This window comes from Xiphias gladius, chromosome 14 (genome assembly GCF_016859285.1).
Source record: "Xiphias gladius isolate SHS-SW01 ecotype Sanya breed wild chromosome 14, ASM1685928v1, whole genome shotgun sequence".
Taxonomy (NCBI): Eukaryota; Metazoa; Chordata; class Actinopteri; order Istiophoriformes; family Xiphiidae; genus Xiphias; species Xiphias gladius.
In genome coordinates, this window is record NC_053413.1 from 9,765,753 (window position 1) to 9,779,849 (window position 14,097).

Below are 14,097 nucleotides of genomic sequence, written 5' to 3' on the forward strand. Positions count from 1 at the left end.
GAACTTTCTGCATACGTGAAGTACTTCACATCAAAACAGTAACACCTGAAAACATGAAACGTTCAGCATCAGTGTTTGAAGACTGGTATGAAGCCATACAAATATAATCAAATCTTTAAAGCGAAACTCATTTATTTGAAGAAACATTAGAAAACAATTCTCAAAAAAAAGGTATCGAGAACATACGTGCCACCCTAGTAAATACAGAGCCGTCCTCTGACAAAAATACTTCCAATCAGTCTTCATAATTGGGCCAACAGTTCCAAGCCCAAGGGGAGGGGGGGTGTTTTCTTCCCAGTATAGGACATCCACAATACAAACAGCTGCATACAACGATATGGACAATGAATGGGAACTTATTTCAAACCAACTCTTCCACTGACACTTGCACACTTGAGTTCTCACCGTTGAACAGTTGTGCCCTCCCTCCCGTTAGTAAAGTCAATGAGCGGGTCAGCACTGTCCCATCCATTAGAAAGGTGGGGATCACCGTGTGGGTCGGAACGGGACAAAGGAGCTTCCACGTATTAGTTGTCAATGTCCTTTAGCCGGCTAACCCACAGTAACAAATCGGCTGCCTTTACTGCTTTGTGCTATGGTGGTGCGCTGATCTTTCAGGATGCGGAATCGCTCATTCAAGGTCATCGATGTTTGCTGTGGAAAGAAGTTCAAGGGCGACACGTTAATACACTTTGTTGAGCGATATTTTAAGACAAAGTGGAAATACATAGACTTGCAGTTAAAATGGTCCTGTGCCTGTATATTAGACCATATGGAAATCTAAAGTAGCACGCCCTCACTGGTTTCCCAACACTGTTGATGTCAAACTGTAGAGGCACTCCTTTTGGTATTTTCTTCTCCACTGTTTCCACTTTGACAGGAGCAGAGCTGCCAGCTGGGGGATGCAGGGTCCAAGCAGTGGGAGGCCTTTGAAGAAGTCACGCAAACAGTCACTTTTTTTTTTGTCTTGTATGTGATGTTTGGTTTGATGGTCATTAGTAACATGTGAAATCGCACATATGTATAATGCACAGTACCACTATACTATTATTCCATGAATTTAAAAAAAAAAAATTGTTTACGGAAATGATTTTCCAAACTATGGGTAAAACCAGTGTGTCAAGATTCTACTGGGTTTGTGTTGAGTGATACTGACTCAGGTTGAGTCCTGGCTGTGGGGTTGTCAATTGAAACAGTCAAGATCCCGCTACTTGTTGTTGATGTGCGCCACCTGGTGGAAAAATAGAGATGCTGTATCGTATCACACAAACACAACATACAAAGACCCTAAAATAGCAAACAATGGCCTTCTCCCCCTCCCCCCGAATGATTCATATCCTCAGTGTGATTTCTTCTCCCTCTGCACATACAGAGTAAATCAGGGTGTCAAGCATTTTAACAACTAGAGCCAAAACAGACACTGAAGTCTACGAATACTCACTGGCGAGTTCTGACTGGAGGAGAGCGAGGATTTTGCTTTTGCACCTGGGTTTGTACCTGCAAAGCATACAAAGAATAAACTCAGTGGTGCGTTGACAGTTGGATTTAGTCTAGAGGTAAATTTAACCCTTTACATACCCAGATTAACAGGTACAACTACACACACTAACAGAAAATTCACAATACATTTACATGGATCTACAAATATATTTTACAACTGCCCATAAGTCCATGCGTAAACATCATGTACCTTAAGTCCCCTGCGAAAAAGAAATGTGGCCTGGCGTGCTTCCCTCTGAGTCTGCTGGACAGGTGGAAGCGGTCTGCATGAGTGGAACCAAAACAAAAAAACAAAAAAAAAAATTGAAATCCAGCTGAGCAATCACTGCAGGTTTGTGAAGGTGTGCTGTGAGCTGTACAGTTAAACACATTAGCTAGCAAATTTAGATCCGTCTGCACTCCTCTATACCTGTGTGAAATCGAACTACTTTATAGATTCTACCTCTTAAAAGAGTGTCGTGTGTATTGAAAAGCTAAAAACACCTCAACTATGGGTTCTTACACCACCCCCACAATTCTCCGTGTATTAACAGGAAACTGTACATTAGAACAAGTGCACCATAGGACTGTACACACGTTATAGGGTGTTCTCACCGTCGTCGTAGCTGAAACGGTCTCCTGACTGATGTCGCATTCTGGCCTCTCTGTGGATCAGGCTGCCTGTACGGCCTCCTCTGAACCTCTGGCTTCCTGTACTGGGCTTCAGTGCGTTGAATGAAGGGCCTTGTTTTCTGTCTTGTTTTCTGAGAAGGGAGGTGAGGGTCTTTAATATACTGTAGATTTAACCAATAGCAAAACCTTTGCAAACTGCTTCTACAAAGATACAGCCGGAGAAGATACTTATTGAGTTTCTGGTTCTGTGTAAAATAAGCAATGGAAGCAAAACATGCATTTAAGCTACAGTATAATTTAAAAATCAGCTATAGCCTTTTTTCTTTTTCCTTTAGTTCTTTTAACAACTTAATGGCCCAGAATTAAACTTGTAATCACAACACCCCCACGTGAATTTCCATCCTTGTAAAGCTGAATTTTTATATGAACAGAAAACAAAATGAAAAAACACTACACTGAATATATGAATTACTCTCTGATATTAAGCTTGATCCTAAAAACCTTAAAGCAACAGGAGAGAGAGGATAGCAGTTATTTCATTGAGACACCAACTGTTGAACTCCTAAAGCACAGGTTAGCTCACTTAGGAACAAACCTGTTCAATCTAAACCGCGCATTTGTTGAATTGCAATATGTGAGAGATTAAACTTGAATTTTGTATGCCCTTTGGAAATAATTAGAGTTTAAAGAAAACTTTTTTAAGAAAAAGAATTAAATGAATCACCACCCAAGGGGGATGACATCTCAATCTTAAGTCTGTAAAATACAACTTTAACAATTGCTCATTTAAGTTTGAAAGAAAAAGACAGAAAAACAATTACGGATGCTCTGGTGGTTCAAAGTTCCAATCACAGCTGCAAAGATTCTTATCGAGTCCATTTAGTCTTGAATATCAAAAGCTGACAATTCTTGAGTAGTGGCCAACAAAACTGAAGTTTCCAGACAGCGGCTACTGATGTCTGTTGCCAGGCAACAGGAAGTGAAAAAAACTCAGCCTCTGGGCATGAAGAGGGTCAGTCAGAGCCAGGTCTTTAAAGCAGGAGTACAGTCTGTCCATGTGCTTGCTTTAAGACTTGGCAAGCAAGAGGGGCTCTGGTTACCGAGGTAACAAATATGATAACCAAGTGCACTCTGTCTTTTTCAATCTTCCTTTGTCAGCTAGTGTGGGCACAATGACTTGCAGAAGGTGATCAAGCTTCAGTCCAATATCAGCATCACATGGATAAAGTTTCACTGTAGACTAGATATTCAGTGTTTCATCTTTAGTACTGCTTCTTCTTTTTTACCTCTTCTTACTTTTCTGTGCTTTGTTTGTTTTGTATTTTTAAACAAAATAAGTTACCTGTTTTAGACTTCTCATTTAAGCAGGAGTAAAGGGCTGTTTGTTCAACCCAACTAGTAGGGCTGAGTTAAGAAATTTAAAAATTATTATATTAGTGACTAAGTGGTCAGCACATTGTGAGACTTAACATTCCTACTGAGCAATATGCCGACTAAAAGACAGGTAAGTTGATGAGGTATTCCATGACTGCTTTAGAAAGGTTCTAAAACTAAGTCCTGAGCAAATGTTCTTATTTATTCAATTCATATAATGTTATGATCCCACAATAATATCTGTGCAAAAATACCAGCGTTGCTAGCAGTCTACAATGAGGTTTCAGGCCAATATCAGAGGCTACAATGAGTGGCCTAACACTGGCTGGGGTTTGCCCTGCAGTATGTCCTCCAGTACCTGGTTGATTGCTGCTCTGTTGAATGTGCCGACTCGTTTGAGCAGGACAGCTGGCCTCCTGGCTGCCAGTCCTGTGATAACTCCCTGACCCCGTCGTCGACCCGGTAGGGGAGGGACCCTCCTGTTTCTTAATTTAGCTGCTCCTCCTCGGGGTACGCCACCTCCTGGCAGAGATAATATTAGCTCCATTATACACGTACAGGGCTGGTTCGACAAAAATGAAGCAAAGGTTAGCAATCGGGCAAGCTGGCACACACCTCTCTGGACTGGTCCAGAAGTCCGCGGTGGAACCCCCTTTCCTTGAGTGAAACGGCCTTTCTTCTTGACTGGTCGGCGATTCACCGTGGCCTGTCTCCTTTTCAGCTGTTGCTCTTTTTTGTTCAACCGAATGATGTCATCTGTTAATTTTATCACAAGAGCAGTGTTAAACGAGGGCGCCTGAGTGCTCAAATGGGATCAATTTAGCTAGACAGATACTGTCAAGCTCCCACCAGGGAGTAGCGTTAGCTAACATTAGCTACTACTATATTTTGGTAACCTTAACGCAAGCTATTGGGGACCTTACCTAATGACATGTCGACTTTATCGGGAACCGCTGGTCTTCTACCCCGACCTACTGTAAAATCGTCTTTGTTCATACTTTAAAACCACGACAAACAATCCCGAGTGCAAAGAGAAATACAATAGTATTCGTAGACCGTGCTAACTGTTCTACCCTTTTGAAGCTACGCTACAACAGACACCTCCTCCGAACGTAAACGCCGCCGCGCATGCCCTGTAAAGTCACCCATTTGCATTGTGGAAAACGTAGTTCAATTCAACAAAACAAGCGTTACAAAACCTAAACACAAGCGTGCTTAGGTAACTGCTTTTATAAGGGGAAATACGACACCCGCAAACGTGTGCTACAACGACAGTTGTTTGTTCTGCCAAGGTCCAATTTCGAATTCCAGTCTACTTCAGCTCGTATCCACTGTATGCTGCGCGGCATTAGGAGGAGGTAAGTTATATGTTCAAAGCGAGGGTCATTTGAACGAGGAGCTTCTCTGGCACCGTCGTGTAGTTGTTTCCATCATTTGGTGTTTGACGTATGTCTCTTAAAGTATTTAATCCTCATAATTAGGATTTAAGATTGTTTTTGTAGTCTGTAGTCGTTGCCGTGTTTGGTGTGCAAAGAGGCGCAGAGTTACCTTGACTTTTTCACCATATTCACCGTGGCTTCCTGTATCTCGTCGTTTCCCTCTGCTCCAAGGCGACTCTTGAAGCTTGTTGTCCACAGTGATCGGTGGCCCAGCTCGATTCTCTCCCGCTTGCCCGAATCATTCACCAGTGAAACCATCATGTCAGACAAAAAACGGAAGGCAGCGTCCGCTCCTGCTGGTAAAGAGCCCAATGCCAAGCAGCAGAAGTTGGGTCCCATGAAGGCGGAGAAGGAGGAGAGAGCCGGGGGCTGGCTGCAGCACCTCGTGAAGCAACAACGGTCGGAGAAGAAGGACATGAAGTTCAACAAAAAGCGCCTCCGTTTTATATCTGACGCTGAAAAGATAAAGCAGGGCTCAGAGGGTGTCCTGTACTGGATGTCGAGAGACCACAGAGTACAAGGTAAACCGCCTAACACAACCAGCAGTAAGTCACCAGAGCGTGTCCCTTACGTTAACGTGTTTTTTCCTCCGTGTTTCAGATAACTGGGCGCTGATCCAGGCGCAGCGGCTTGCTGCGAAGGAAAACCTTCCTCTGCACATTTGTGTCTGCCTGGTTGTCCCCAAATCAGAGCTGTCCACTCTGAGACATTACAGCTTTATGCTGAAAGGTCTGAAAGAAGTTGCAAAGGTATCGGCTTCATTATATCCTTTAAATGCACTGGTCACAGCCTCTCAATTCCAGTAGTACATTAGTCAGCTTGTCAATATTCTGTGAGCGACAGGAAAGTCATACATTACTGTACAAACTGTATATTCATATAATCAAGACCACCAAACACTTTCAGGTTCTTCAAAAGCATATTGCTCTCTTATTTTGTTTTAAATATAATTATAAAAGGAACACTTACAGTTTTAAGCTTGTTAAAATCTGGTAACTACTGGAATCCCAGTCTGGTGGCGTGAGGTGGACTTTTGCCATTTTATTTGTTAAATGTAGAGCTAAAACAGTTTGTCAATTATTTGATTCATCCATCGGCAGAAAATTAATAGGTACCCATTTTGAAAATCTACTAAGTGTGTAAGTCAGTTATCGAGCAAAAATGATTTTTTGTTTATATGAATCTAAATTAAATACCCTTGGGGTTTATACTGTTGGCCAGACCAGACAAGCAATTTGAAGATGTAGCCCTGGCTTAGGGAAATTGTGACAGGTATTTTTCAATATATTCCAAAGTTTTATAGAAGAAACAGTAAATTGGGTACTTGAACAAAGTATTTGACTGCGTAGTAGCTTATAAAAACGTAGGCTTAACTTTTTTGCTCCACCCTTATCAAACAGGAATGTAAAGCCTTAGACATCCAGTTCCACTTGCTCGATGGTTCAGCGGGGGAAGTTCTCCCTGGCTTTGTGTCTGACCGCAGCCTGGGGGCAGTAGTGACAGACTTTTCCCCTCTCAGAGAGCCACTAGGGTGGTTGGAGGACGTCAAAAAGAGGCTACCAGAGAGCATTCCCCTAATACAGGTAAAAATCCCTCTCAAAGAGGTGATTAGATACTCTGCACTCTTTGAATTTTCTGTTGGAATGGATTTTTTTTTTTTTTAGTTTTCTCCTGCCTTTCTCTGATTATATTTCCTACTTTATTTATACTCCTCATTACATTGGTTCATTAAAAAAAAACCCATGAAAAACAATGTAATTGACCCCATTATCATTTTATACGGATTGGCTCCATTTGTGTCCATGTTACTGTTTCTTTGTTATCTGCTAAATTATTTAAATGCGCCATTTTCCTATTATAGGTTGACGCTCATAATATTGTTCCCTGCTGGGTGGCATCACCTAAACTTGAGTACTCCGCCAGGACGATTAGAGGAAAAATCACCAATCTTTTGCCAGAGTTCCTCACTGATTTTCCTCTGGTAGAGAAACATCCCTACACAGCTACAAGAACCGCCAAAGTAAGTGCTTTAGTAACAGTGAAGGACACATTCAGATTGCTGTGGATTAAAGTTAATACGTTTTTACATAATATGTTTTTATGTCACATTTAATGAATTGAATGTGACATAAAAACCCCAAAAACATGTCTTTTCAAAAAATATGAATTGCTTTGGAAGTGTTAACTAAGATCCTTTCAATGGGAAAGTAAGCTGTCAGAGAGCTCATTGATTGAGAGTTATGGAAGTCAGACTGCTGCAATGAAACAGGTCCTTTCAAATTTCAACTGTCTCCTCTCCTCTGCACATTATTTATTGATGAATGAATTCAAACAGTTGACTCTTTTTTGATTGTGCAAAAGTTTAAATTCCTTCCCAGTACTAGATTTTAAAGCTGCAGAGTGTATGCTTTCACTGCATTGCTATGATTGATATTCCATTCACTGGTTTGAGCCTCCTGATAGTGTGAAGTGAAAGGCTCAGAACTTTCTTCACTGCTTTTGAAGTTTGCAGTTCACTATAACACCACGGCTTATATTTTAGCTGACCACGGCCAGTTGTGAACTCTTCTGAGTTGTTTTTTTTTCTTTTCTCCCTTCTTCACCTCACAGCCAATAGACTGGGACAAAATCCTGGCCTCCCTAGAGGTTGACAGAGCAGTAGGAGAGCCAGAGTGGGCTAAGCCAGGCACTATGGCAGGAATGGCCATGTTGGAGTCCTTCATTGATGTACGCCTTAAACTGTTTGGCACCCAACGTAACGACCCAAATGCTGCCGCCCTAAGCCAGCTCTCCCCCTGGATCCGCTTTGGTCAGTTACACCATGAAAAAAAATAGTCAGTATGAATGTAGTAAACGTCATGGGAAAAAATAAGATTTGGTTTTGAAAAAATCTGCAGCAACTATGTATTATTTTTTTCTAAACTTCCTCCTTTATTACCTCTTTCTCACATCTTCCTTTTACATTTGTGACCTCAACAACTATTGTCCTATATTCGAGCTTTCATATCTGTCTAAAATCCTAGAATCACTGGTCAGCTCACATCTGCATGTCTTTCTGGAGGCAAATTAAGTCCTTCAGCCACAGCAGTCAGGTTTTAGACCTGTTCATAGTACAATAACTGCTACAACTGTTGATCTGGATGACATTGTTAACTTGCTCAGTAAAAAGCAACATTGTGTGGCTTTCTTTGTTGATGTGTCCAAGGCCTTTGATAATGTTGATCATAATATTTTGTTAAATAAGCTACATTTTAATGGTTTTGATTATTCTGCTTCGAGCTGGTTCAAATTATATCATTTTCGTAGAGTTCAGACTGTTGTTGCTGCTGGTTTAAAATCAAGCCCCCAACTGGTTGATAAAGGGTGTCCCACAAGGATCAATATTATTGCCACTCTCTTACATCCAGAAAGCACCAGCATTTCTGTGTCTTCATTTAGGAGGCCTTGCTTTCTAAGTGTCCAAGGTATTATACATCCTTAGCATTCAGAGTTCAAAGTCAACAGCAATGACGCCAGATCACAGAATAGGTTAACCTTCAAAGTTCCTCATGCCACCTCCGAACTGATCTTTAAATACCTCTTTTCTTATTCTCTTCAACCATTTCTCTCGCTCCCATCAGGCCACGTGTCAGCCCAGCGTATGGCTCTGCAAGTTCAGCGCAGTGGGAAGAACGCAAGTCAGTCCATCTCCTCCTTCATCGAGGAGCTGGTGGTGCGCAGGGAGCTGACTGACAACTTCTGCTTCTACAACAAGAAATACGACAGCGTGGAGGGTCAGTTGAAATATCATCAAATTGCCTCCTGTTCACCTCGTTGTTTTAAGTGACATCATTCAGATGAGCCATCTGCTCACAATCAAAATGAATTAGGTTGTCTACATTAAAAGCTTGTAGAGTGCGTTTGAAATGATTCAGCTCTGTCTTGTATTTTGATAGTTTTTTAAATGTTGTGTTGCGTGCATGTGGTACTCAGGTGCATATGAGTGGGCTCAGAAGACCTTGAAAGATCATGCCAAAGATAAGAGGCCGTATCTCTACACGCGTCAGCAGCTGGAGAAAGCAAAGACACATGACAAACTTTGGAACGCAGCTCAGGTACAGCATTCAGTCTAGTTCTCCCTGTGTCCTTTTTAATCATGTGTTTTTGATGGAAACACATATGGTCACTAGTCTGCGTTGTGCTTTGTCTCTTACTACTTTTTATTCCATGTCGCTGTTAGTACCAGATGGTCACCGAGGGGAAGATGCATGGTTTCTTGAGGATGTACTGGGCCAAAAAGATTCTTGAGTGGACTTCTTCACCAGAGGAGGCGCTCTCCATCGCCCTGTACCTTAACGATCGCTATGAGCTGGATGGCCAGGACCCTAATGGATTTGTCGGTAAGCACATAGATCAAAGTCTCCTAATTTGAGCAAGTGTGACAGTGATTTTACCGCATTGTTTTCTCTCCCATTTTTATGCCCTTCTACTGTTTTTCCCTCCTGTAGGATGTATGTGGTCTATTTGCGGCATCCATGATCAGGGCTGGGCAGAGAGACCTGTTTTCGGAAAGATCCGCTACATGAACTACAAAGGCTGCACTCGAAAGTTTGACGTACCCCGATTTGAACGAAAGTACTGTCCCAAAAACCTCTGAACCACAAACTGTTTTGAAGAATGGGAATAAAATGCCTGACAGCCTACATCTCCTACAGTTGTACCCAGTGAGCGTATCTACAGCGTCTCTAGCAGATTTTCTTCTTTTCTTTATTCCTTGCTGCTTTGTTATGTCCAAAACATTCAGTATATTATCGCTCAGTCTGTTGTTTTTACTGAGTATTCAGACATGTTGTTCATGTGTGACTGTAAGCTGTTTTCTGGTGGTTTACTGTATGGTGTGATGTTGCTTAACTTAACATTAGATTATGATTTGTGGAGCTCACTTAGCAGAAAGAGCTTTTTACTTTGGTTACTTTGCTTTTTTTAATGCTACTTTTATAACGCAGTTTTTGTTTTGTTTTTTTTACTTCTCGTTTTTACTCTAAATTTTATTTTAAGAAAATGCCTTGTTTCCACTTGATGTTTTTTTTTTACAGGTGCTCAGGGGATTTGACTCCTTTTTCTTAAAAGCTGTCTTTTCATACCAAACTGTAAACAAAATTAAAGTAATAAAACATCTTATGTTCGTTAATGTTACAGTGTCATTATTCATTTACAGTTCTTCCACTCTAATTAGCTTGGAAGACCTGAAATACCGTTTATCTTGGCTTCAACAGACTTGTTTGATTATTTTTCACTCCAAAGTGTACACCCACAATCACTTAGAATTGATTGCATTGCATTTTAAGTAAAAATTAAGTATAGCCATACTTTGACGTGTTTTCTACAAGGCTACTGTGATAGATCAGTACCTTCAAAGTTATTTAATCAAATAAGCACAGATGCTTTTGTTTTTAAAAACATTTCAGCATGAATGGATGACAAGAAGAAATTCAGATTAGAGACACGGTTGTTTCTTAATACAAAATAAAGAACAAAAAGGACACATTTACAGTACCACGTGCTTGTTTTTTCAAGGGACTGGGTTACATTACAGTTGCAAATGTGTTTTGAGCACTAATGCAATTAAATGCAGAAATGAAACCACTTCTACCCAACCTAATTAACTGCACCCTTGGTAGTGGATAAAAACAACCCCTTCAGGTAAGAACGCACTTAAAGGCGTTTCGCAAAATACAATATTAAACCTCCTTTGTACTGTGGGCTGCTGTATTTGTTAATTCATTTCAGGTGGAAGAGATATGTCTGGAACCAGTCGGTATATGGTTATAGGGAATAAGAATTCCATTGTGGTATATTATACTGTAATTTACTGGTTTAAGGCCCTCAGAACAATTTCTATAATACTGGCTATTTGCTTTTACATGCTGTTGTAGAGGAAGAGTTAGTCAGTTATTGATAAAAACGACTGGATAAAAAATGGCAGTACCACGAGTCCAATTAATGACAAAAACTGAGTTTTCAAAAGTGAGTTATTTTCCTAGAGGAAATAGGATTTCGTTGTGTAAGCCCATCACATAATAACAAACATTCCCGTTTCAGCTGTATATCAATATTGTATATTTTAACTGACCTTGCCTCGTACAAGAAAAAAAAAAGCAACATAAGTTTATTTGATCGTGATGTTTGGTGTAACTCGCTGATAACTGACATACATGGATCTTATTCCATGTGCTCCCTTAACCAGACCAACAATAGATTTATGCTTATAATGCAGAGCAGTGTGGATATAACAACTGCCAAGGATGTCCATATTTAGATGTTCTTCTTCTAGTGCAACTGTAAACAGATGTGCCATGTTTTATGAAGAGTTGTTTAACCCGGTGAAGAAAAAAGAGGCCCACTGGAATACCAATATTTCACTTGAACTCACAACATAACATGCGAACTGACTCAAGGAGAATTTTGTGATTATGAAGTTTTTGTTTATGAAATAAATCTTGGCAGACAGAAAAGTACGTGAAATAATAACTTTGTAAGAATGCAGTCAAAGGTCACAGCGCTTTTTGCACTGAGGTTTAAAGCAGCTGACATTAATAATGTATTATTTTCTTTCTGATAATAAAAAAAAATGCAGCTAAATTTCCTAAGGTTTCATAAAAATAAATTGAGGTTACACACATAAAATTAGCTCAGTTGTGTAATTTTACCAGTTACATGGCTTGTGCAGATTCTCACTAAAAACTGACTATAAACTGTCTCTGAACTTTGTGTCATGCTCACATTATCACTTCAGTAGTTGAGTTACCTCATGTGACTGTCAAACAAGGCTAATTTGCTAAAAATGATAGCACCCAGTTGTTGTAGAAAATACTTTTTTGTTTTTGTTTTGACGAGACTCAGGGTCTACAGCCATGCTAGGGGCTCTGTGAGGATGTGCAGCCGTGCTTTGAGCTAAATTCTAATGGCAGCATGCGAACGTGCACAATTACAATGCTAGGATTCTGAAGTTTAGTAGGTATTATGTTTACCGTGTTCACCATAATAATGTAGCCTGTAGCATGCTAATATTTGCTTATTAGCGCTTGACACAAAGCTGAGGAAGATGGGTATTAGCTTGCAAGTATATGGTCATGAATCAAAGTTTTTGTCAGTGACAGTAAAAGGAAAGTAAAGGTATCAGTTATACCAGATTTCATGGCACTCCATAGTTGCTGAGACAGTTCACTAAAAACGACAAATGTGAACCTCATGGTGGCGCTAGAGGAAAGGTCAGCACATAGCAAAGCTACTAGTAGTCATCCTCTGGGGACCATGGATGTCTGTACAAGTTGTCATGGCAATTCGTCCATTAGCTGTTTAAATACATCAGTCTTGACCAAAGTGGTGTAGCAACCAACAGAGTTACATTGATATTTCCATAATGCTAACGTGGCTAAAAACACCAAAAGATGAGATGTAGGACTGTGAGCCTTTACTTTCTCCTGCTTTCCCGGGGAGATCCTCCCACTTGAGTTTGCAGGCAGGTGTATGAGCCATTCCAGCACGGGAGCATTAGACTTGTATGGAGAATGCAATCACAGCAGAACTCCTGTGTCCTTGGAATTACCCGTGTTTTGTGAAATAGCTTGTGTATAAATTGATTGAACTAATCGCGCCCACTGAGGCTGGTAGGGACAAGGAGAAAATGAAAACAGTGAAGCTAAGCCAGAGTTTAATCAATGAGCTGTTGATATCCCCTTTCCCTTTCATCTACCAATATTAAAAGTCTCCAAGTTACGTTTTTGCTTATTCAGACATCTGCTCTAGTGTTGTAAATATATATTTCTGCATGTGAGCTTATTCCACTAGGTTCCCAGCCAAATAATGTTGTGGCATAACCTTGACAGTCCGATAGTGACTGGTATAAGCAATTTTCAAGAGGGTGCGGGAGAAAATGCCCTTCAAACTGTGAAAGTTAATTCTTCACAGGTAGACATTTTTCCTGGAATCTGTGGTTAGGCATTAGTACTCAGGCCATTTTTATTATTTTCCTTCCACTCGTTCTTTACACCCGCTTATCCTGTTCAGGGTCACAGGAGATGAAAGCATGCACTGGGTGACATGGTACCCTTTGTTGAATTTTATAATTAACGTAACCTGCATGTCTTTGAACTGTGGGATGACACCCACTTACAAAGAACCTAAGCTAGGTATAGTGCGGATATATTTTTATAGGGCTAAAAATATATTCCTTTTCTTTATATAGTAGTTGCACGAGAGCCGGGAAAAGGACTCTTATGCCACATTTTCTGAAAGCTGCACCGTTGCTGATGTGCTACTTTTGCTACACAGCCAGTGTAGACAGGGTGCTTTAAATCATATATATATATATAATATACAGTACATAGAGAATTTGGGGTATATTAACCTTATAATTTTTTATTGGTAGGGATAATATCGAAGGATAAGTCTGGTGGGAAATATGACGGCTTTTTAGAGAACAGCTCATGATTTAAGGATGTGAAAGTAAAAAGTTGGAAAAATCTAAACAAGTGGGATTTGGAAATGTTATACTTTTCAATGAGTTTGTCAATGCCAACTTTTGGGGATCACAACCGTTTTTGCAGTTCATCCTTAGGGGGGCATGAATATCTGTACCAAAATTCATGCCAATCCATCCAATTGCTGTCAAGACATTTCACTCAATATCATAAATGTCAACCTCATGGCACCAGAGCACAAGTCAGGAGATCACCAAAGTTATTAGGAGACATAGTCTGGGAAACATGAACATCAACCCATCCAATAGCTGTCAAGATATTTAGGACTGGAACACAGTGGTGGACTGACCAGCCGGCATTGCATCCCTAGAGCCATGTCACGAACCTGGCTAAAAATACTGATTAATGCACCTTAAGTTTAGTTTATGAGATTACTTGACGTTTAAGAATGCAACCAATTTTGCAAGTCTACATGCTTCGCTTCACTGCTGAATGTTGGGTTTTGAGTTTACAACAGTCCGTGTTGCTGCTTGAAATGAATTCTAAAACCACGCTGCTGGTGTACGGAACTGCTGATGGAGCCGCAGTCCAGCACTCTGCTCTCTGTTTAACACATCAAGACATGGATTTAGTCTCATGTCTTCTCTGGCTTTTTTCTCAACTGCTGTTCTTGTTATGAATGACCTTTGATCTCCAGTCACACCATCAGT

The 14,097-nt window shown here is 40.5% G+C and overlaps 2 protein-coding genes across 5 annotated transcripts; one reads left to right on the top strand and one right to left on the bottom strand.

Moving 5' to 3' along the window:
- Positions 1-112: 112 nt before the first annotated feature.
- Positions 113-4,526, bottom strand: LOC120799016 (UAP56-interacting factor-like). 2 transcript variants are annotated; one of them, XM_040143825.1, is made up of 9 exons: positions 4,410-4,526; positions 4,102-4,242; positions 3,845-4,008; positions 2,095-2,243; positions 1,691-1,763; positions 1,442-1,497; positions 1,157-1,231; positions 801-927; positions 113-654 (listed from the first exon to the last, which is right to left on the bottom strand). In XM_040143825.1, the coding sequence occupies exons 1-9, from the start codon at positions 4,480-4,482 to the stop codon at positions 553-555; spliced, it is 960 nt and encodes a 319-aa protein (XP_039999759.1). In that variant the 5' UTR covers positions 4,483-4,526; the 3' UTR covers positions 113-552. The 2 variants fall into 2 exon arrangements, with proteins under 2 accessions (XP_039999759.1, XP_039999760.1); XM_040143826.1 differs by having other exon boundaries at positions 757-927.
- On the top strand, positions 3,965-10,095 carry LOC120799015 (CPD photolyase). Of its 3 annotated transcripts, none has more exons than XM_040143823.1 (10): positions 3,965-4,073; positions 5,097-5,446; positions 5,526-5,674; positions 6,326-6,508; positions 6,787-6,945; positions 7,536-7,734; positions 8,546-8,698; positions 8,898-9,019; positions 9,145-9,304; positions 9,413-10,095. In XM_040143823.1, exons 1-10 carry the CDS (start codon positions 4,063-4,065, stop codon positions 9,559-9,561), a joined length of 1,635 nt encoding a protein of 544 aa, XP_039999757.1. In that variant the 5' UTR covers positions 3,965-4,062; the 3' UTR covers positions 9,562-10,095. The 3 variants fall into 3 exon arrangements, with proteins under 3 accessions (XP_039999757.1, XP_039999756.1, XP_039999758.1); XM_040143822.1 differs by lacking the exon at positions 3,965-4,073 and adding an exon at positions 4,733-4,844; XM_040143824.1 differs by lacking the exon at positions 3,965-4,073 and adding an exon at positions 4,844-4,932.
- Positions 10,096-14,097: the final 4,002 nt, after the last annotated feature.

Coding starts and splice junctions, on each gene's coding strand:
- LOC120799016 (XM_040143825.1), bottom strand. CDS start 4,482: ATGAACAAAGACGATTTTACAGTAGGTCGGGGTAGAAGACCAGCGGTT. Junction 4,009..4,101: donor TTCTGGACCAGTCCAGAGAG/GTGTGTGCCAGC, acceptor TATCTCTGCCAG/GAGGTGGCGTACCCCGAGGA. Junction 2,244..3,844: donor ACAGAGCAGCAATCAACCAG/GTACTGGAGGAC, acceptor CTCCCTTCTCAG/AAAACAAGACAGAAAACAAG.
- LOC120799015 (XM_040143822.1), top strand. CDS start 4,822: ATGCTGCGCGGCATTAGGAGGAG. Junction 4,845..5,096: donor CTGCGCGGCATTAGGAGGAG/GTAAGTTATATG, acceptor CTCTGCTCCAAG/GCGACTCTTGAAGCTTGTTG. Junction 7,735..8,545: donor CTCCCCCTGGATCCGCTTTG/GTCAGTTACACC, acceptor CGCTCCCATCAG/GCCACGTGTCAGCCCAGCGT.